Raw genomic sequence first — 24,080 nt, forward strand, 5'->3', positions numbered from 1 at the left:
CATGCAATCTGACAGAGCTTGAGCAGTTTTGTAAAGGGTGGGGAAAAATTGCAGGTCCAGATGTGCGAAGCTGATACGAGACCTATCCACACAGACTCAAGGTTGTAATAGCTGCCAAACGTGTTGTAATTGCTACTAATTATTGACTTGAAGTGCTTATACTTGAATACTTATGCAATCAATTATTTTGTGTTTTATATCTGTAATTAATTTACATCACTTTGTAGAGATGTTTTCACTGACATAAAAAAGTCTTTTTCTGTTGATCAGTGTCAAAAAACCCAAATTAAATCCACTGTGATTCAATGTTGTAAAACAAAAAACATGAAAATGTCTAAGGGGTGGGGGGGGGGTGAATACTTTTTATAGGCACTGTAACTGTTCCTGAACATGGTGGTTGTGGGATCCTCAGGTACCTCCTGTCTGATGGTACAGTGAGAAGAGAGCACGGTCTGCATGGTGGGAGTTCTTGATGACTTCCGTATGGCAGTACTCCATGCAATTGTGCTCAGTAGTGGGGAGGACTCTGCCTGTGTTGGACTGTGCTGTGTCCACCACTTTCTGTAGGCTTTTCTGTCCCTGGCCATTGGTGTTCCCATACCAGGCCATGATTCAACTGTGCATCTCTTGTTCCTGATTTGCCACACAGGAATCCCAGTGGTGAAAGCTGAGAATGACTTGAGTGTGGGTGGAGCAAGTGAGGATCTTTAGGTTGTGGGGTCTCTGGGAAGACCAAGGAGCCATAGTTCAGAATTTTGGGGAATTTAGGTTGGTGGGCACGAGACAAGAGGAAGGAAACTATCAAATTAGAGAGTGAGGAATAATAACCCTCCCATCCGAGATGCTCAACAACAAGAGAAACATAACCTGGTCATTAAGCCAGTTTTGCCCATATAACGTAGAGAGATCATCCATTGTCAGCACATGCCTCTTGTAGGTTACACGGAAGTTGCGGACAGCGTTATTCCCGACCATCCGATGGTAAGACTGCATCACGTGGTGAATCATACTCTTTCTGCGCACAAACAGAAGCCACAGTGAAAGAAAAGATTAGCTTTACTTATCATGTGTACATCAAACAAACTGCAAAACATGCCACTTCCAAAAACAACCACCACAGTTGGAGCATTTGCTGGGGGCAGCCTGTAAGTGTTGCCATGCTTCCAGTGTCAACATAGCACGCCCATAACTCACCAACCCTAACCCATATGTCTTTGCAATGTGGGAGGAAAGCAGAGCACCCAGAGGAAATCAACATGGTCATAAGGAAAATGTACAAACTCCTTAAAGACAGCAGCAGCAACTGAACCTGGGTGACTCATACTGTATTAGTGTTATACTACGCTGCCCTATGAAGATGTGGTCCTAACAACTCTACAATTCCTGCTCCAGATTAGGGAAGGGTTGTCATTCATCAGTGGCCCGTTCCACACTTAGGCCCACTTGATCAGCTCACCAATAATCGCACCCCATCCTACCCATTCAAGAGAGTCACAGGAACGCTGTAGGCAGTTGGGGGGGTGGCAGTGTCGCTCTACACTCAGGCCCACTGTACACCAACAATCCCACCCAGTCCTGTCCATCCAGGAACACTGCGGGTAACTGTACTGACTGGATCAGCAGTGAGGAGGGTGGCTCCACAATCAGGCCCAATTGACCAGCTCACCAACAATCCTTCCAAACCCAGTCCAACCAAGAGTCACAGGAACACCCGCCTGCCAAGATCATCACTGTCAACAGCGAGGAGAACCGACCCCATAACGGTTGGCTGATGTGTCCATCCTGTACTCTTGGGCCTTTAAGGATGTCAGCAATTCTTTTTGTCCACTCTTTGTCCCCAGTGGCTCTGCCCTTGAACTAGGACATTGGGTAAAGGGGGCAAGGAAACACTGTGGCAATAACAAAAGAAAAAGTAAAAAGTCATAATCACACCTTCCACTTTGCTTTGAATGGTAAGTCTAGCATTTCCACACCACCACCCCCAACAGCCTTATGTTTTTTTTATTTAGAGATGCAGCACAGTAACAGGCTTTCTGGCCCAACCACACCCCCGTGACCAACCACACCCCCGTGACCAACTACGCCCCTGTAACCAACCACACCCTCGTGACCAACTACACTCCTGTGACCAATTAATCTACTTATCTGTACATCTTTGCACAGTGGGAGGAAACTGGAGCACTGGGAGGAAACTGGAGCACCCGGAGGAAACCCACGTGGTTCACATGGAAAATGAACAAACTCCTTACAGACAGCAGCGGGCATTGAACCTGGGTCGGGGTATTGTAATAGTATTACAGTGACTGCTACGATACTGTGCCACTATCGAGCCTACCATCAGCAACGGATCACACACCTGTGAAGGGTTGAGAAGTCTTCTTCAAAAACATCCTGGAGTTTCTCAATCACCTCATCCGTGTTCAGGGGGATCAAGCTGCCGTACGCTTGGATATACTCATCCAGGAGCCCTGCAAAGGAAAGATCACTGTGAGAGAAATCAGCCTCGTCGAAAGGGATTTTCCAAGCTCCAACACACTGCTGTTAGGTCTACCCCTGAGGCAAGTAGGCAGGGAGGTTGTACAAGAGTGAGGTGAGGGGAGGGACCAGAGGGAAGGAGCTTTCTTACTGACTTTCTTCCTATCAGTTGGTCTGCTCTTCCTAAGAGTTAGATACTACAATGGTGTTTGTCCCAACCTCAGCACGGTTAAGGAAAATTCATCAGGGAGAAAGGAGTAAAAGGTCATCATCTGGGGTTAAAATATGGTTTGCAGGAAGCTATGTGGGCCCATTTCTCAGGTGTAAAAGATGATGGACACGATGATAAGAGGCAGAGATCCAGTGAACAGCCAGAAACTTTTCCCTAGGACAAAAATAGCTAATATAAGGTGGCACAATTTTAAGGTATTTGATGGAAAGTATAGGACAGTAATGTCAGCAGTAGCTTTTTGCACAGAGAGTGCCGTGTGCATGGAACGCACTGTCAGGCAAATACATTAAGTACATTTAAAAGCCTCTTAGAAACATGTATGTGTCCTGCCAAAGGGTTTCTGTCCAAGATATTGACTGCTTTTTTCCATATATGCTGCCTGTCCTGCTGAGTTCCTCCAGAATTTTGTGTGTGTTGTGTGGGAGGGAGGGTTAGATTGATCCTAGAGTCGGTCAAAAGGCCAGCACATCGTGGGCTGTAGGGCCTGTACTGTGCTGTACTGTTCTCTGTTCTATCATACCACAGTAAAGCATTCTCATTACTACCATCAGGGAGGGGGTACAGGAACCTAGAGACGCACACTATTTCAGGAACAGCTCCTTCCCCTCCACCATCAGATTTCTGAATGGTTCATGAACCCATGAACACTATCTCATTATTTTGTACTACTTATTTTTTATATTTCTTATTGTATTCTCCCTCAGTACCATCCCTCCCAGTGTGACCCTCCCTCAGTATCACCCCTCCCAGTGTGACCCTCCCTCAGTTTCAACACTCCCAATGTGACCCTCCCTCAGTATCACCCCCCACAGTGTGACTATCCATCAGTATTGCCCCAGTGTGACCCTCCCTCAGTATCACCCCTCCCAGTGTGACTCTCCCTCAGTATCGCCCCTCCCACAGTGTGACTATCCCTCAGTATCACCCATCCCAGAGTGTGACCCTTCCTCAGTATCACCCCTCCCACAGTGTGATTATTCCTCAGTACCACCCATCGCAGAATGTGATTATCCCTCAGTACCACCCATCCCAGAGTGTGACTATCCCTCAGTACCACCCATCCCAGAGTGTGATTATCCCTCAGTACCACCCATCGCAGAATGTGATTATCCCTCAGTACCACCCCCCCCACAGTGTGATTATCCCTCAGTACCACCCATCCCAGAATGTGATTATCCCTCAGTACCACCCATCCCAGAGTGTGATTATCTCTCAGTACCACCCATCCCAGAGTGTGATTATCCCTCAGTACCACCCATCCTAGAATGTGATTATCCTTCAGTACCACCCATCCCAGAGTGTGATTAACCCTCAGTATCACCCCTCCCACAGTGTGACTATCCCTCAGTACCACCCATCCCAGAGTGTGATTATCCCTCAGTATCACCCCTCCCACAGTGTGACTATCCCTCAGTACCACCCATCCCAGAATGTGATTATCCCTCAGTACCACCCATCCCAGAATGTGATTATCCTTCAGTACCACCCATCCCAGAGTGTGATTATCCCTCAGTACCACCCATCCCAGAGTGGGATTATCCCTCAGTACCACCCATCCCAGAGTGGGATTATCCCTCAGTACCAACCCCCCCACAGTGTGATTATCCCTCAGTATCACCCATCCCAGAGTGTGATTATCCCTCAGTACCACCACCCCCCCACAGTGTGATTATCCCTCAGTATCACCCATCCCAGAGTGTGACCCTCCCTCAGCACCACCACTTCTTTGGTGCTTTCCCTCACACAGTAAGACCCTCCCTTATTACAAGCCTCCATTGTACAAAAGCCCCAATACCAGGTGTCGGCCTAGTTCCAACAGTTTCAGGGTTGCAGTCTCCGTTTCACCACGGTGACCTTACCATGGATACAGGCGATGTGTTCATCACTCATTGCCGCCACGTGGTTTGTGCCTGTCCTGTCCCCAGCCTTCAGCTGCTCCGCGGCACCTGCCTCGGCCTCCAAATCGCCAGCACCACTGCCTTGGCCCTCCAGTACTCGCCTGTGCTTGGACACACTGGCTGTGCTGCCCTCCCCGCCGTCCTCCTCACCACCAAACAGCTGCTCGGCCATCTGTGAACCGATGCTGCAGACATGGCTGATGACAATTGCGTTGTCCACCCCAGCCATGTACTGCCGTGGATCGCTGCTCTCTAGCTGGGGAACTTCGTCCGGGTCACTCAGCGGGTGCCCATTCATCTCAAGGGCATCTGCAAAACCATTGCAGGCAGTAAGACAAGCACATTCATTGTACACCACTGAGGTTAAACAAGTCTTCTTGCTTATCTCTGGAGTACGAGCTCAACACGGCCAGATTAACTCAAAGCAAACCTACACCATCCATAAGGACCCTCACTCAGGTGTACAGATCCCCTCGCCAAAACCACTGCCTAACGTGGCATGCCAAGCGAACTTAAGGTGGATAAGTCACCTGGACCAGATGGACTACATCCCAGAGTCCTCAGAGAGATTGTTAAAGAGATAACGGATGCATTGGTCATGATCTTTCAAGAATCACTTGATTCTGGCATGGTCCCAGAGGACTGGAAGATTGCAAATGTCACTCCACTCTTTAGGAAGGGAGGAAAGCAAAAGAAAGGAAATTGTAGGCCAGTTAGCCTAATCTCAGTGGTTGGGAAAGTATTGGAGTCTATTATTAAGGATGAGGTTTCAGGGTAATTGGAGGCTGAAGACAAAATAAGTCAAACTCAACATGGTTTCTGTAAAGGGAAATCTTGCCTGACAAATCTGTTAGAGTTCTTCAAGGAAGTAACAAGCAGGGTGGACAAAGAAGAGGCAGTGGATGTCATTTACAGTACTTGGATTTTCAAAAGGTATTTGATAAGGTGCCACACATGAGGTTGCTTAACAAGAAAACATCCTATGGTGTTACAGGAGAGATACTGGCATGGATAGAGGAATGGCTGACAGGCAGGAGGCATTGAGTGGGAATAAAAGGGGCCTTTTCTGGTTGGCTGCCGGTGACTAGTGGTGTTACTTAGGGGTCAGTATCAGGATCACTATTTTTCACTTTGCAATGATTTAGATACTGGAATTGATGGCTTTTTGGCCAAGTTTGCAAATGATAGGTGGAGGGGTAGATAGTGCTGAGGCAAAAGGAATTAGACAAATTGGAAGAACGGGCAAAAAAGTGGCAGATGGAATACAGTGTTGGGAAATACATGATAATACATTTTGGTAAACAACAGTACAGACTACTATCTAAATAGGAAAAAGGTTCAAACATCAGAGTTGCAAAGGACCTTAGGAGTCCTCATGCAAGGCTCCTAGAAGGTTAATTTACAGATTGAGTCTGTTGTAAAGGAGGCAAATGCAAGGTTGGCATTTATTTCAAGGAATAGAATATAAAAGCAAGGAGGTATTGCTGAGCCTTTATAAGACACTAGTCAGGCTGCACTTGGAGTACTATCAACAGTTTTGGGCTCCATATCTCAGAAAGAATGTGTTGTCGTTGAAGAGAGTCCAGAGGAGGTACATAAGGATGATTCCGAGAATGAAGGGGTTAACATATCAGCAGCCTTTGGCAGCTTTGGGCCTGAACTTATTGGAATTTAGAAGAACTTGGGGGGAACTCATTGAAACATACCGAATATTGAAAGGACTGGATAAGGTGGATGTGGAGAGGATGTTTCCTATGGTAGGGGTATCCAGAACTAGAAGACCTTTCAGAACAGAGGTAAGGAGGGATTGTCTATTGTCTACATGGACTTCAGTAAGGCCTTTGACAAGGTCCCGCATGGGAGGTTAGTTAGGAAAATTCAGTCGCTAGGTATACATGGAGAGGTGGTAAATTGGATTAGACATTGGCTTGATGGAAGAAGCCAGAGAGTGGTGATAGAGAATTGCTTCTCTGAGTGGAGGCCTGTGACTAGTGGTGTGCCACAGGGATCAGTGCTGGGTCCATTGTTATTTGTCATCTATATCAATGATCTGGATGATAATGTGGTAAATTGGATCAGCAAGTTTGCTGATGATACAAAGATTGGACGTGTAGTAGACAATGAGGAAGGTTTTCAGAGCCTGCAAAGGGACTTGGACCAGCTGGAAAAATGGGCTGAAAAATGGCAGATGGAGTTTAATGCTGACAAGTGTGAGGTATTGCACGTTGGAAGGACAAACCAAGGTAGAACATACAGGGTTAATGGTAAGGTACTGAGGAGAGCAGTGGAACAGAGGGATCTGGGAATACAGATACAAAATTCCTTAAAAGTGTCGTCACAGGTAGATAGGGTCGTAAAGAGAGCTTTTGGTACATTGGCCTTTATTAATTGAAGTATTGAGTATAAGAGCTGGAATGTTATGATGAGGTTGTATAAGGCATTGGTGAGGCCGAATCTGGAGTATTGTGTTCAGTTTTGGTCACCAAATTACAGGAAGGATATAAATAAGGTTGAAAGAGTGCAGAGAAGGTTTACAAGTGTGTTGCCGGGACTTGAGAAACTCAGTTACAGAGAAAGGTTGAATAGGTTAGGACTTTATTCCCTGGAGCGTAGAAGAATGAGGGGAGATTTGATAGAGGTATATAAAATTATGATGGGTATAGATAGAGTGAATGCAAGCAGGCTTTTTCCACTGAGGCAAGGGGAGAAAAAAACCAGAGGACATGGGTTAAGGGTGAGGGGGGAAAAGTTTAAAGGGAACATTAGGGGGGGCTTCTTTACACAGAGAGTGGTGGGAGTATGGAATGAACTGCCAGACGAGGTGGTAAATGCAGGTTCTTTTTTAACATTTAAGAATAAATTGGACAGATACATGGATGGGAGGTGTATGGAGGGATATGGTCCGTGTGCAGGTCAGTGGGACTAGGCAGAAAAAGGTTCGGCACAGCCAAGAAGGGCCAAGGGGCCTGTTTCTGTGCTGTAGTTTCTATGGTTCTATGGTTTCTATGGATATTTTTAGCCAGAGAATAGTGAATCCTAGGAAAGCTCTGTAGTGGAGCCAAGTCCATGGGTATTTTTAAAACAGAAGTTAATGTTTCCTGATTATCAAAGGATATGGTGAGAAACCAGGTGTATGGGTTTGAGTGGGATCCGCGATCAGCCGTGATGGAATGGTGTTGCAGCCTAATGGGCTGAATGGCCTATGTCTTATGGACTTAACAGTCTATGACAAACAGTTGATTTCACTGATATCTATACTCTGTGTATAGAGGTCTATGACAATCAGTTAATTTCTATGGTACTTACACTCTCTGTATGGATGCTATAACAAACAGTTACGTTGGTGGTAGAAAGTTTGTGAACCCTGTAGAATTTTCTCTATTTCTGCATAAACATGATCAGTGTTGGGAAATACATGATAATGCATTTTGGTAAAAGGAACAACAGTGCGCAGCTCTCCAGTGAAAAATGATCTTGTATCTGTTAAATAGGGGCCGTGGACAATTTCTGATTTGATGGAGATAGACGTGAAACACAGAGGAACATCTGGAGAAATTTCTGAAACGCCCATCTGCTGCTGTTGTTACTGTGTGGTCGGGAATCTTTCAGAGGGTAGGCCTCAAAATCCCCGGCCTTGCCTGCTTTTGGCCACTGAGAAAGAGGTTGAATTGCTCGGACAGAGTACTCAGTACTCAGTGTCGGAGAGCTGATCAGAGCTCGAAGTTTTCGGATGATTCAGAGTCGGACCGTGGTCGGGCATGGCAGGGAGAGTTTTTCTTCCTTCTCTCCGTCTGCGTGAGATGTGGGACATTTGAGAAACTTTGAACTTTACTGTGCTCACGGACTTCTTCATTAAGTTATGGTATTGTGCACTGTTGTAACTATATGTATAATTATGTGGTTTTGTCAGTTTTTTCAGTCTTGGTTTGTCCTGTGTTTTTGTGATATCACACTGGAGGAAATAATGTATCATTTCTTAACGCATGCATTACTAAATGACAATAAAAGGGGACTACGTGTCTTCATAATCTAAAACTGTGATCAGATCTTCACCTAAGTCCTAAAACTAGAAAAAGAGAACCCAATTAAATAAATAACACAAAAAACATTCTACTTATTCATTTACTTATTGAGAAAAATGATCCAATATTACATGTAATTGTTGGAAAAAGTATGTGAATCTCTGGGGTAATGGCTTCTACAAAAGCTATTTGGAGTCAGGTGATGTAATCAATGAGATGGGAGGTGTGGGTTGTAGAGATGCCCTGCCCTATAAAAAAAGACACACAAAGTCAGGTTACTGACAGAGCCTGCTCTTCTCAAGAAAGATCTATTTATGTGCACCATGCCTCAAACAAAGCTTTCAGAGAACCTTAAAAGAAGAATTGTAGAGATGCATGGAGCTGGAAAGATGACAAAAGCACTTCTAAAGACCTGAGTGTTCTTCAGTTCACAGTGAGAGAAATTGTCTACAAGGAAACTCAGTACTGTTGCTACTCTCCCCTAGGAGTGGGCATCCTGCAAAGATCACACCAAGAACACAACTTGCAATGCTGGAGGAGGTGAAAAAGAACCCAAGGGTAACAGCAAAAGAACTGCAGAACTCTCTAGAACTTGCCAAAGTCTCTGTTCATGTGTCCACTATAAGAAAAACACTGAATAAAAATGGTGTTCACGGAAGGGCACCACTGCTCTCAAAATTAAAAAAAAGTGCTGTCCATCTGAAGTTTGCAAAAGACCACTTGGATTTTCTACAACACTTCTGGGGACTATGTTCTGTGGACAGATGAGACAAAGGTTGAACGTTTTGGCAGAAATGCTCACCGCTATGTTTGGAGGAAAAAGGGCACTGCACACCAACACCAAAACCTCATCCCAACTGTGAAGCATGGTGGAAGGAGCATCATGGTTTGGGGCTGCTTTGCTACCTCAGGGCCTGAATAGTTTGCAATTGTGAAGGCAATAATGAATTCAAAATTGTATCGAGACATTTTACAGGAGAATGTCAGGGTAGCAGTCCATCACCTTAAGCTAAATAGAAGTTGGATAATGCAACAAGACAATGATCCGAAAGACAAGAGAAAACCAACAACCTCCATACACTGGGTTTAAAAAGAAGAAAACTCTGTTTTGCAATAGCTGAGTCAAAGACCTGACCTTAATCCTATAGAAATGTTGTGGAAGGACCCAAAGCAAGCAGTTCATGCAAGGCAACTCACCAACAACCCAGCAGTTTTGCAAGGAGGAATAGCCGACGTGCAGGATTGATCAACAATTCCCAGAAATGTTTGGTTGAAGTTATTGCTGTACAAGTGGGTCACACCAGTTACAGAAAACAAAGGCTCATATACTTTTCCCAAAAAATACATGTAATATTGGACAATTTTCCAAATATAAAAATGAACAAGTATAATATTTTCTGTGCTATTAAATTATCTAGTTTTAGAAATGAGGTGAAGATCTGATCACATTTTAAGTCATATTCATGCAGAGAGAAAATTCTACAGGATTCACAAACTTTCCAGCACCACTGTAACTACTATGGTGTTTACATCCTGTGTATGGATGTCAAGAACACAGTTAATTTCTATGATATTCGTACCCTTGTGTATGAATGTCCACGACAAAGGGTTATTTTCTGTGGTATTTATACCCTGTGTATGAATGTCTATGACAAATGGTCAATTTCTGTGGTATTTATACCCTGTGTATGAATGTGTATGACAAATGGTCAATTTCTATGGTATTTCTACCCTATGTATGAATATCTATTACAAATGGTTAATGTCTCTGGTATTTATACCCTGTGTATGAATGTCCATGACAAACAGTTAGTTTCTATGGTATTTACACTCTGTGTACGGATGTCCATGACAGTTAATTTCTGTGGTATTTATACCCTGTGTATGGATAACTATAACAAATGGTTCATTTTTATAGTCTTCATACCTGTGTGTGAATATCTATGACAAACAGTTAATTTCTATGGTATTTATACCCTGTGTATGAATGTCTATGACAAACGGTTAGTTTCTATGGTATTTATAACCTGTGCATGGATGTCTATGACAAATGGTTCATTTCTATGTTATTTATACCCTGTGTATGGATAACTATAACAAATGGTTAATTTCTATGGTGATTATACCCTGCGTATGAATGTCTATGACAAATGGTTAATATCAATGATATTTATACCCTATGTATGGATGTCTATGACAAGTGCTTAATTTCTATGGTATTTATACCCTGCCGATGAATGTCTCTAACGAACGGTTAATTTCTATATTACTTATACCCTGTTTATAACAAATGGTTAATTTCCATGATATTTATACCCTGTGTATGGATACCATGACAATTAATTTCTGAAGTATTTATACCCTGTGTATATATTTCTCTAACAAATGATTAATTTCTATGGTATTTATAAACTGTGTATGGATGTCTCTAACAAATGGTTAATTTCTGTGGTATTTATACCCAGGTGTATAGATGACTATGGCACAAAATACTCCGCAGATGCTGGGGTCAAAGCAACACTCACAGCATGCTGGAGGAACTCAAGCCGGTCAGATTGGGGGACCACTTCGTTGAGCACCTCCGCTCCGTCTGCCACAACAGACAGGATCTCCCGGTAGCCACCCACTTCAACTCTGCTTCCTATTCCCATTCGGATATGTCCCTATATGGCCTCCTCCACTGCCATGATGAGGCTAAACTCAGGTTGGAGGAGCAACACCTCATATACCGTCTAGGTAGTCTCCAGCCCCATGGTATGAACATAGAATTCTCCAACTTCCGGTAATTCCCTCCCCCATCCCTTTTTCACTCTGCCCCCTCCCCCAGCTGCCTACCACCTCCCTCATGGTTCTCCTCCCATTGTGTTTTCCTGTATTCTTTCTTCACCTTTCCTGCCTATCACCTCCCTGCTTCCCCTCCCCCACCCCTTTATCTTCATCCAAAAGTCTCTTAAAAGACCCTATCGTATCCACCTCCACCACCGTTGCCAGCAGCCCATTCCACGCACTCACCACTCTCTGAGTAAAAAACTTACCCCTGACATCTCCTCTATACCTACTCCCCAGCACCTTAAACCTGTGTCCTCTTGTGGCAACCATTTCAGCCCTGGGAAGAAGCCTCTGACTATCTACACGATCAATACCTCTCACCATCTTATACACCTCTATCAGGTCACCTCTCATCCTTCGTCGCCCCAAGGAGAAAAGGCCAAGTTCACTCAACCTATTCTCCTAAGGCATGCTCCAGGCAACATCCTTTTAAATCTCCTCTGCACCCTTTCTATCATTTCTACATCCTTCCTGCAGTGAGGCAACCAGAACTGAGCACAGTACTCCAACTGGGGTCTGACCAGGGTCCTATGTAGCTGTAACATTACCTCTCAGCTCCTAAATTCAATTCCATGATTGATGAAGGCCAATACACCGTACGCCTTCTTAACCACAGAGTCAACCTGTGCAGCTGCTTTGAGCGTCCTATGGACTCAGACTCCAAGTTCCTTCTGATCCTCCACACTGCTAAAAGTCTTACCATTAATAATATACTCTGCCATCATATTTGACCTACCAAAATGAACCACTTCACACTTATCTAGGTTGAACTCAATCTGCCACTTCTCAGCCCAGTTTTGCATCCTATCAATGTCCCGCTGTAACCTCTGACAGCCCTCCACACTATCCACAACACCTCCAATCTTCGTGTCATCAGCAAACTTACTAACCCATCCCTCCACTTCCTCATCCAGGTCATTTATAAAAATCACAAAGAGTAAGGGTCCCAGAACAGATCCTTGAGGTACACCACTGGTCACCCACCTCCATGCAGAATATGACACGGCTACAGCCACTCTTTGCCTTCTGTGGACAAGCCAGTTCTAGATCCACAAAGCAATGTCCCCTTGGATCCCACGCCTCCTTACTTTCTCAATAAGCCTTGCATGGGGTGCCTTATCAAATGCCTTGCTGAAATCCATATACAGTACATCTACTGCTCTTCCTTCATCAATATGTTTAGTCACATCCTCAAAACATTCAATCAGGCTCGTAAGGCACGACCTGCCTTTGACAAAGCCATGCTAACCATATTTTTCCTCTCCAAATGTTCATAAATCCTGCCTCTCAGGATCTTCTCCATCAATTTACCAACCACTGACTTAAGACTAAGCACAAAATAATCTGCAGATGCTGGGGTAAAAGCAACACTCACAACATGCTGGAGGAATTCAGCAGGTCGGGCAGCATCCGTGGAAAAGATCAGTCGACGTTTCGGGCCGGAACCCTTCATCAGGACTGTAGAGGGAAGGGGCAGAAGCCCTATAAAAAAAGTGGGGGGAGGGTGGGAAGGAGAAGGCTGGTAGGTTCCAGGTGAGAAACCAATAAGGGGAAAGATAAAGGGGTGGGGGAGGGGAAGCAGGGAGGTGATAGGCAGGAAAGGTGAAGAAGGAATAGGGCAAAACACAATGGGTAGTAGAAGGAGGCGGAACCAAGAGGGAGGTGGTAGACAGCTGGGGGAGGGGCAGAGTGACATAGGGATAGGGGAAGGGAGGGAATTACTAGAAGTTGGAGAATTCTATGTTCATACCAAGGGGCTGAAGACAGTATATGGGGTGTTGCTCCTCCAACCTGAGTTTAGCCTCATCATGGCAGTAGAGGAGGCCATGTATGGACATGGGAGTGGGAAGCAGAATTGGGAGATCCTGTCTGTTTTGGCGGACGGAGTGGAGGTGCTCGACGAAGCGGTCCCCCAATCTGCCTCGGGTTTCACCGATGTCGAGGAGGCCGCACCGGAAGCACCGGATGGATGTAGAGGAGGCCACTTGTGAGTCTGTTGGGCCCCAAACAGTACTTCCAAGTTAGGCAACACTTCACTTGTGAGTCTGTTGGGGTCATCTATTGCATCCGGTGCTCCTGGTGCGGCCTCCTCTACATCGGTGAAACCCGACGCAGATTGGGGGACCGCTTCGTCGAGCACCTCCGCTCGGTCCGCCAAAACAGACAGGATCTCCCAGTAGCCACCCACTTCAAATCTGCTTCCCACTCCCATTCAGATATGTCCATACATAGCCTCCTCTACTGCCATGATGAGGCTAAACTCAGGTTGGAGGAGCAACACCTCATATACCATCTGGGTAGTCTCCAGCCCCTTGGTATGAACATAGAATTCTCCAACTTCTGGTAATTCCCTCCCCCTCCCTTCCCCTATCCCTATGTCACTCTGCCCCTTCCCCAGCTGCCTACCACCTCCCTCTTGGTTCTGCCTCCTTCTACTACCCATTGTGTTTTCCCATATTCTTTCTTCACCTTTCCTGCCTGTCCCCTCCCTGCTTCCCCTCCCCCACCCCTTTATCTTTCCCCTTACTGGTTTCTCACCTGGAACTGACCAGCCTCCTCCTTCCCACCCTCCCCCCACTTTCTTTATAGGGCCTCTGCCCCTTCCCTCTACAGTCCTGACGAAGGGTTCCGGCCTGAAACGTCAACCGATCTTTTCCATGGATGCTGCCCGACCTGCTGAGTTCCTCCAGTGTGTTGTGACTGACTTAAGACTCACTGGTCTATAATTTCCTGGGCTATCTCTACTCCCTTTCTTAAATAAAGGAACAACATCCGCAACCCTCCAATCCTCCGGAACCTCTCCCGTCCCCATTGATGATGCAAAGATCATCGCCAGAGGCTCAGCAATCTCCTCCCTCACCTCCCACAGTAGTCTGGGTTACATCTCATCCGGTCCCAGCGACTTATCCAACATCCTCTTTTTTAATATCTACATGCTCAAGCTTTTCAGTCTGCTGCAAGTCATCACTACAATCACGAAGATCCTCTTCCATAGTGAATATTGAAGAAAGGTGTTCATTAAGTACCTCTGCTATTTCCTCCGGTTCCATACACACTTTCCCACTGTCACACTTGATAGGTCCTATTCTTTCACGCTCTATCCTTTTGCTCTTCACATACTTGTAGAATGCCTTGGGGTTTTCCTTCATCCTGCCCGCCAAGGCCTTCTCATGGCCCCTTCTGGCTCTCCTAATTTCCTTCTTAAGCTCCTTCCTGTTAGCCTTATAATCTTCTAGATCGCTAACATTACCTAGCTCTCTGAACCTTCCGTAAGCTTGTCTTTTCTTTGGTATTTATACCCTGTATATGAATGTCTTTGACAAAAGATTAATTTCTGTGGTATTTACCGACTGTGTATGGATGTCCATGACAAATGGTTAATTTCTATGGCATTTATACCCTGTGTACGAAAATCTATGACAAACGGTTAATTTCTATGGTATTTATACTCTAGAATGTGTATGAATGTCTATGACAAATGGTTAATTTCTATACGCAAACCCCAGGAAATTTAATTTCTATAGTATTTATACCCCCTGTATAGTTGTCTCTTACAAATGGTTAATTTCTATGGTTTCATACCGTGTATGGTTGTCTGTAACCAATGGTTAATTTCTATGGTATTTATGCCCTGTGTATGAACCTCTATGACAAACATTGATTTCTATGGTATTTTTACCCTGTGTATGGATGTCTATGAGAAGAAAAAACTGATACCACTTTGAATTATAACTGGAGATGCTCAAATTGACTCCAACATGAAACGTTAAATCTGTTTCTCCCTCCACAGAAGCTGCCTGACCTGCTGAGAATTTATATTATTTTCAGTTTTCATTTCTGATTTCCAGCATCTGCCATTTTTTGCCTTTTAAATTAGACCAGTCGGAGTTGGAGTTTATCTGCTGTACAACCCTGCACCATCCTTTCCTACCTCTGACCAATAGGGAATACAGAAACATCTGGGATCCTCTTCAATGACGAACACTGAAACATCTGGGAGTCTCTGACCAATGAGGAACACTGAAACATCTGGGAACCTCTGACCCATGGGGAGCACTGAAATGTCTGGAAGCCTCTGACCAATTTGGGACCAGAACATCTGGGAAACTGACCAACAGGGAAAACAGAAACATCTGGAAGCCACTGACCAATAGGGAATACTGGAACATCGGTGATCCTCTGAACATGGGGAACATGGAAACATTTGGGAGCCTCTGACCAAAAGTTAACACAGAAACATCTGGGTTTCCTCCAAACATTGACCAATAGGGAACACTGAACCTTTGACCAATAGGGAACACTGAAACATCTGCGATCCTCTAACCAATAGGCCACACCAAAATATAGTTGTCCTCTAACCAATAGGGAACACAAATATCTGGGAGTCTTTGACCATTGGGGAACACAAGCATCTGGAAGTCTCTGACAACAGGAACACAGAAACATCTGGGATCCTCTGACCAATAGGGAACACCAAAACACTGTGCACTCAGCCAATTGAATGCTTCCTTAAACCTCCTCCTGTGACAGCTACCTGCAATGCCAGAGACCGGTGGCCGGGTGGAATTCCCCACTTCGGCTGCCTTTGTGTGGTTGAGCGTGATCCCACTCTCCTGCTCCTGAACGCCCATGCTAATGGAGTTGAGGGTTGAAGTGTCACCACTGCCTTCCGCCTGGCAGAGCTGGGGAATGCCCTTCTGCCGAGCCATGAGGCGGGAGTACAGGTGGCGATCTCCATCCACACTTGGGTTGTTCAGTAGCCTTGCGCTCTCCCCGTGGTCCACGACTCCGGGTGCTCGGCCAGCTCCTGAGAGTCCACGGTGACCCAACTGGGGAAAGGTGCTCGGCCCTTCCTTTGGCATCTCTGGGAAGCTATCTGCAACAGTCCCCCGGAGCAGGGCCGAAGGACTACTGACCTTTTCAAAAGGTCCCGCTGGAGTCAAAAGCTTGTAGTCCACGGGCAAAACTTGGCAATTGGCCATAGGTGGGCCCTGTAGACCCCTGCCCACTAATTTTGGCCAAAACTCATTGCTTCCCTCTAGTGAGTCCCTGTGGCCTTCTGCAAACGAGCCACAAGCACCGGGGTCCAGGCCAGGGACGTCAGTCGGGGGCAGCTCGCTGACTTCGGGGAAATTTGGATGGCATTCCCGTGGCAGGTCAATCGCTCCGCTTTCCATCACCTCACCTACTTGCCCCTGTAGACGGGGCAGGCCTCGCCGGGCACCTCGAGGCCGGGTATTTTGCCTCCTGCCGGAGAACAAGCCCCATATTCTCCAATGGAAAGTCAGAGGGGATATGCGGTGATTTAACAGCAAGTGCAGGGCCCGCATCAGTCTGCGCCTCTTCCGGAACCTTCTGCGCTCCTGCCTCCTGCGAGGGTTGATGCCGAGCTCACTTCCCCTCCTGTGCTGGGTCTCACTCTGATCGGCAGCCCAGGTTGGAATGTAGCGGCTGCAGCCGGCTGGGTGGGCAGCAGAGCTGTTGCCTTCCAGCTGCCTGGAACTGGCCCAGGTGCCAGTGACCCCATCATGTGGTACGCTGCATCCTGGCACCTCCCAGCCAGGCACTGTCCCCCAGTCACTGGCAGAGCTGTCAGCCACCCCTTCAAAGGCTGCTTTTCTCTTCCTAGACAGGTTGTTCCAGGTGGCGTGGTTGGCTGAGGAGTAGCTTCCACCCTTCAGCAGCTTCCCCCTGGTCAGATCTGAACCACCAGTAATGGTTAGTGAGCCACACCCCTTTGGTTCGTGGAACCAAGCCTCAGCCAACAATGGCTTCACTCTCCTCCCTCTGAAGTCCATCTTCAGTCTGAATTGCAGCTGCTCTTGGTTTGAGGAGTGGGGGAACGATTCCTCACATCCGAGATGAGCCTTTCCTGCAGCACTTCCTTACTTGGGTGTTATCTTGCATAGTTTCTAGATACCTGCAGGTTTAGAAAAGAGAGGTTTTTAACAGATCTGTTCTCACACTTCTCTCCCCTCGTGCCACACACACAAACACTCACATACATACAGGCACACACAAACAGAAATGCACACACACACACACACACGTGGGGAGCTGTCATTTCTGTGTCATTTTACGCACAGAATGAAAATCACTCACTGAACAGAGGGTGACCACAGACTCAAAACTTCCCACCAATGTCCCTTCAAATAATTTAGAGTAAAAGCAGTGGAACTTTTTAAGACCTCCAAACTAACTAAACCAAACAACAAACCAGGGATGTTGGTGATCCCTGGTGCTGTAAATCGTTGTGCTAACTACTGAGCCTCCTTAAGATCTCAAGACTTATTAGATTAAATCAGCTTTATTTGTACATTGAAATATCAAGACATTCGGTGAAGCACTTCTTTGGGCTCAAATTAAAATCAGTGAGGATTGTGCTGGGGGAAGCACACAAGTGTCTTGGTTCGACCATACTTGCGAGTATCATGTTAAGTTCTAGTCACCTCATTATAGGAAGGGTGCAAAAGCTTAAGACCATAAGAGCAGAATTATGCCATCAGCCCATCGAGTCTGCTCCGCTATTCCCAAGTTCAACTCAACCCCATACACCTGTCTTCTCGCCATTTCCTTTGATGTCCTGACCAATCAAGAAACAATCAACTTCTGCCTTAAATATACCCATGGACTTGGCCTCCACCGCAGTCTGTGGCAGAGCGTTCCACAGATTCACTATTCTCTGGCTAAAGAAATTCCTCCTTACCTCTGTTCTAAAGGGTAGCCCCTCAATTTTGAGGCTGTGCTCTCTAGATCTGGATAACCCCACCATAGGAAACACCCTCTCCACATCCACCCCATCAAGTCCGTTCAACATTCGGCAGGTTTCAATGAGATCCCCTGTATTCTTCTAAATTCCAGTGAGTACAGTCCCAAAGCTGCCACTCCTCATATGTTAATCCCTTCATTCCTAGAATCATCCTCATGAACCTCTTCTGGATTCTCTCTAATGACAAAACATCCTTTCTGAGATATGGGGCGCAAAATTGTTGACAATACTCCAAGTGTGGCCTGACCAGTGTCTTATAAAGCCTCAGTATTATTTCCTTACTTTTATATTCTATTCCCCTTGAAATAAATGCCAACTTTGCATTTGCCACAGACACGGGCTAGAAATTAGCCTTCTGGGAGTCTTGCATGAAGACTCCTAAGTCCCTTTGCACCTCTGATGCTTGAACCTTCTCCCCATTTAGATAATAGTTCGCACTATTGTTCCTTTTACCAAATTGCATTATCATACATTTCCCAACACTGTTCCATCTGCTACTTTTTTGCCCATTCTTCCAATTTGTCTAAGTCCTGCTGCAATCACATTGCTTCCTCAGCACTACCTACCCCTCCACCTACCTTCACCTCATCTGCAAACTTTGCCACAAAACCACCAATTCCATTATCTAAATCATTGACAATGTGAAAAATAGTGATCCCAATACTGACCCCTGAGTAATACTAGCCACTGGCAGCCAACCAGAAAAGGCTCCCTTTTATTCCCGTTCACTGCCTCCTGCCTACCAGCCATTCTTCTATCCATGCCATATCTTTCCAGTAACACCACAGGATTTTATTTTGTTAAGCAGCTTCATGTGTGGCACCCTATCAAATGTCTTCTGAAAATCCAAGTAAATGACATCCACTGCCTCTCCTTTGTCCACCCTGCTTGTTACTTCCTCAAAGAACAGATTTGCCAGGCAAGATTTCCCTTTCCAGAAACCATGCTGACTTTGATTTATTTCATCATTAGTCACCAAATACTCTGTAACCTCATCTTTAATAATAGACTCCAACACTTTCCCAACCAGTGAGATTAGGCTAACTGGCCTATAATTTCCTTTCTTTTGCCTTCCTCCCGTCCTAAAGAGTAGAGTGACATTTGCAATCTCCATCCACCAGGACCATGCCAGAATCAAGTGATTCTTGAAAGATCGTGACCAATGCATCTGTTACCTCTCCAGCAATCTCTTAGGACTCTGGAATGTAGTCCATCTGGTCCAGGTGTCTTATGACCTTTGAGCTTGTCTAGCACATTATCCTTTGCAATAGCAGTGGCACTCACTCCTGCTCCCTGACACTCACAGACCTCTGGCACACTGCTAGTGTCTTCCACGTTGAAGACAGATGCAAAGTACCCATTAAGTTCGTCTGCCATATCTTTGTCCCCCTTTACTACCTCACCAGCATCATTTTCCAGTGGTCCAATATCAACTCTCAGCTCCCTTTTACTCTTTTTATAACTGAAAAAAACTTTTAGTATCTTGCTATATATTATTGGTTAGCTTGCCCTCATATTTCATCTTTTCCCTTCCTATAACTTTTTAGTTGCCTTTTGTTGGATTTTAAAAACTTCCCAATCATCAAACATCCCACTCACTTTTGCTACCTCATATGCCTTTTCCTTGGCTTTTATGTAGTTCTTAACTTCTCTTGTTTGTCTCGGTTGCCTACCCCTAGCATTTGAGAACTTCTTCTATGGGACATATCTATTCTGCACCTTGTGAACTATTCCCAGAAATTTCAGCCACCTCTGCTTTGCCATTATGCCCACCAGGATTCCCCTCCAATCCACCTGGGCAAACTCCTCTCTCATGTCTCTGTACTTCCCTCTATTCCAATGCGATACGGATGCATGTGACTTCTGCTTCTCCATCTCAAATTGCAGTATCAATTCAATCAATTTATGCACACTGCCTCCTACGGGTTCCTTTACATTAAATTCACTGATAAGATCTGGGTTATTACACAACACCCAATCTAAGCCTTTCCCCAAGTAGGCTTAAGTACAAGCTGCTCTAAAAAGCCATCTCATAGGCATTCAACTAATTCCTTTTCTTGCCATCCAATACCAACCTGATTTTCCCAATCCCCTTGCATATTGAAGTCCCCATTACAATTGTGTCATTACCTTTATTACCTTTATGCCTTTTCCAGCTCCCTGTGCAATCTGAAGGCTGCAGAGGAGATTTAGCAGCATTGTGTTCAAGTTGAAGTAAAATTGTCATTCAAGCACACACATGATACAGTCAAATGAAACAGTGCTCTTCTGGGGCCAAGGCACAAAAGTCAGAAGCAACAGCCGACACAGCACACATAGCACATATCATTATGATAACAAACAAACATAGTTACAAAAAATATTTAAAAAGCAATATATAGGCCAAGTCCCTAAGTGCCATGGCCTGTAGATGGACGGTACATGGACACTGCCCTGGAGCCACATTGCTGTCCACAATTCCTCATCTCTCACAGTGCAGCCGCAGATGAAGGCAATCCGACTTGTCTCCCACTGAGGCAACACTGGAGTGCAGCACTGATGGTCTGGGCCAGCATCAAACCCAATGGCCCCCAAATGGTGACCCCAACGGCATGAACCAAGGGCCTGGTCAATGCCATGCAGTTCCCCGCTGTTATTCTCACCAGTGAAACAGTATTCCACATTACCAATATCCAAAGGGATTTTGCGATCTCAACAAAAATATCCACACTGTCCATTCGATCACACACCACCACTGACACCTACTTCCTGGGTGGCTGAAGCAGACTGAACACAATGCACAGCAAGTCCAGCTCCACCACCATCGAGCAACTAGATCTACAGCATTGGTGGTATTAATATCCAGCGGTGTCCTGCGATTATTAAACAGACGAAGGATGAACAACCACGCCATTGGCTGGACCAAGAGCGGCTGATGCATTGAGTGTGCCATCATCTTACCGGAAGTATGTCTGGTTTAGAGAGCATATCTTATGAGGAAAGGTTGAACAAGCTGGAGTTTTCCTCTCTGGAGCAAAGGAAGATGAGCTGTGACTTGATAGAGGTGTACAAGATGATAAGAGGCACAACAGCCAGAGATTCTTTTTCCCCAGCATGGAAATGGGTAAAACAAGCGGGCATAATTTTAAGGTGATTAGAGGAAAATATACAGTAGGGGGAATGAGATATAGGTTCATTTGCACGGAGATTATTGGATGCTTGGAACATGCTACCAGGGGTGGTGATAGAAGCTGATATATTAGAGAAGGATAAACTTTATTTGTCCCATGTACATTGAAACATACAATGAAATGTGTTGTTGGTGTCAGCGTCCAACCACAGTCTGAGGTTGTGCTGCGGGCTGACTACAAGTGTCACCATGCTTCCAGTGCCAAGATATCATGCCCACAACTTACTAAACCTAACTTGTATGTCTTTAGAATGTGGGAGGAAACCAGAGCACCTGGAAAAAACTCATGTGGTCACCAGGAGATTTAAGAGATTCTTAGAATGACTTATCTCTCTACTGACCGTAATGCCACTGGCATTTAGGGCAGCAATGAAGATCCTGTATCTCTGGCGGCATTCAAGGCTTCCTTCATCATGCCAGTAACTCAGTTTTCACTACTGCCAGTCATGCAAGTCCCGGGTGGAGACTAAGGAATACTGCCACACTTAAATGAAGAAGGATTCTTCATTTCCATAACAGTTTTGTTAACCCCGAGCTGAACCCCCGAATCTGGAAGACGGGTGGACCACTCTTTGTTTGGCTTCTACCTTTGGCCTCTTTTGCATGGTGACCCTTAGACCTCTTTGTCAAAAAGTCAACATAGCTCTCCGGGAGATAGATATGTGGACAAAAGTTAAATGGAGGGCTCTGAGGAAGGGAAGTTATTTTGACTTTGGAGTAGGTTAAAGCGCCTGCAATAACATCGTAGGTCACCTTTTAACCCAACTCAAGATCAATCTACTGTGCTGTTCTAAGTTCATGGATGCTTTAGCTGGGATCGGCTGCAGTGATGCCTGGCATCATGAACTTTAGTTCTGAATGCTGTTTGCTTGCTTGCTTTTATTGTTTGCACAATTTGTTTTTTCTCTTCCTCCACACTGAGTGTTTGGATGGTCTTCTTTTGTCTTTAATGTGTTCTATTAGGGTTCTTTGTTTCATGACTGCCAGTAAGGAAACAAATCCTAAAGTTGTATGAAGTGTACATACTTTGATAATAAAATGTATTTTGAACTTTGAAATAAGCATTGAACCTGAACAATAGTGCAAAAGCATATTTTAGCTCCATTCAGAATTTCACTCAACCTCCAAAATGGACACTGAAACACTGAAAGAACAGTGGATATTTTTCCCTTGCTCATTACTGAACTGCTCCCACAACCTATGGATTCACTTTCAAGAATTCTTCATCTCATGTTCTCAATACCTATTGTTTATTTTATTTAGTAATATTACTTTTTTTTCTTTTATATTTGCACTGATTGTCCATCCTATTGTTGCGGTCTTTGATTCTTTTATAGTTAATGGATTTATGACTGCATATGGTGACATATATAGACTTCGATAATCAGTTTACTTTGAACTTTTGAGCTTTGAAGTCAGGATGCTTTGTGCCCTGGAGAGAACCCGACAAGTTGGTGTCCTTGCGTCCTTGCTGCCCTTCTCCTTATTGCTGAATGTCTGGGAGTTGCTGTTGGGCCAACTATGACAAGAGACAGTGGTGCATTCTGCAGATGGTATAAACCACAGCCACAGTGTGAAGGTGATTGAGAGAGGGCTTGTAGAATTGGTGGAGAATGTGGCATCAACCAGGCTGAATTGTCCCAGAGCAGGGGCTCCCAACCTTTTTTATGCCATGGACTCCTAATATAAACTGAGGGGTCCGTGGACCTCAGGTGGGGAACCCTTACCCTAGGTTACAGCTGCACTCACCCAGGCCAGTGGAGTGTATTCTCAGCTCATTGCATTTAGATCTACAAGTAGCAGGCATCCTGAGTTCCACTGTTCTTTAAACTGGACTGAATAGTACCCACAGAGACTGTTAAATGTAAGAAAAGTCTTGGAACATTTATCATGGGGGCCTGAAGGCTACTACTGATGATAACCCACATCACCAAGAGCATCTTCAAAGGCAATGCCTCGGGAAAGTCACATCCGTCACTAAGGACCGTCACAACCTTTCTCATTACTACCATCAAGGAGGAGGTAGAGGAGCTGCTTCAGGAATAGCTTTTTCCTCTATATATTCTTATTCTAATTTACTGCTGCCGCAAAACAACAAATTTTATGACATATGTTGATGATGATAAACTTGACTCTAAGGAAAAGTTACCAGGCTACTCAGTCACAAAGAAAAATTGGAATTCAGAATTTACCCTCATGTCATTGTTGATCTCCCACAGAATCTAGCTTAGAGTGTTTGGGTTCAGTGGGGGAGGGGGGGCGGAAGAGATGGGGAGGGAATCAGCTAAGAATGGGAACAGACACAAAGTGTATTTTGAAACTGAGAATGTAACCTCAGCAAAGACTTCTGGTTAAGGTGACGCGATGTCTGGTGCAGTAATGGCTCACACTTTACTGTCTGTAAGGATAGCTTTTTCTGTCCTTAGAGATAGCTTTGGGGACAACATGGGGAGTTAGGGGTAAGGTCAGGGTTTAGGGAGCAGTTAGATATCAGGCTGGAATGCTCCACGGTCGAAAGCCAAAAATTCTTATAGACAGATGTTGAATCTGGAGGCACTGAGGACAAAGACCAACAATGTCAATATCAAAGGTCAGTGAGCCCCAGGGATGAGGGCTGGTATCTCCCTCCCCACCCACTTCGATGATCTCTGGGAGTCCAGAGTTAGAAATCTAGAGTTTGAGATTC

At 45.3% G+C, this 24,080-nt stretch overlaps 1 protein-coding gene across 2 annotated transcripts in view; it reads right to left on the minus strand.

Annotated features, from left to right (window-relative positions):
• Positions 1-24,080, minus strand: part of LOC134346877 (uncharacterized) — a 66,920-nt gene that overhangs the window by 38,778 nt on the left and 4,062 nt on the right. For both annotated transcript variants that reach the window (XM_063048685.1, XM_063048686.1), the window contains exons 2-5: positions 15,991-17,376; positions 4,567-4,914; positions 2,357-2,468; positions 868-1,015 (exon numbers count right to left, since the gene is read on the minus strand). In XM_063048685.1, the coding sequence (XP_062904755.1) occupies positions 868-1,015; positions 2,357-2,468; positions 4,567-4,914; positions 15,991-17,254 (1,872 nt within the window). In that variant the 5' untranslated portion in view covers positions 17,255-17,376. The remainder of the gene's footprint in view (positions 1-867; positions 1,016-2,356; positions 2,469-4,566; positions 4,915-15,990; positions 17,377-24,080) is intronic.

Source organism: Mobula hypostoma, chromosome 5 (genome assembly GCF_963921235.1).
Source record: "Mobula hypostoma chromosome 5, sMobHyp1.1, whole genome shotgun sequence".
NCBI classification, from domain to species: Eukaryota; Metazoa; Chordata; class Chondrichthyes; order Myliobatiformes; family Myliobatidae; genus Mobula; species Mobula hypostoma.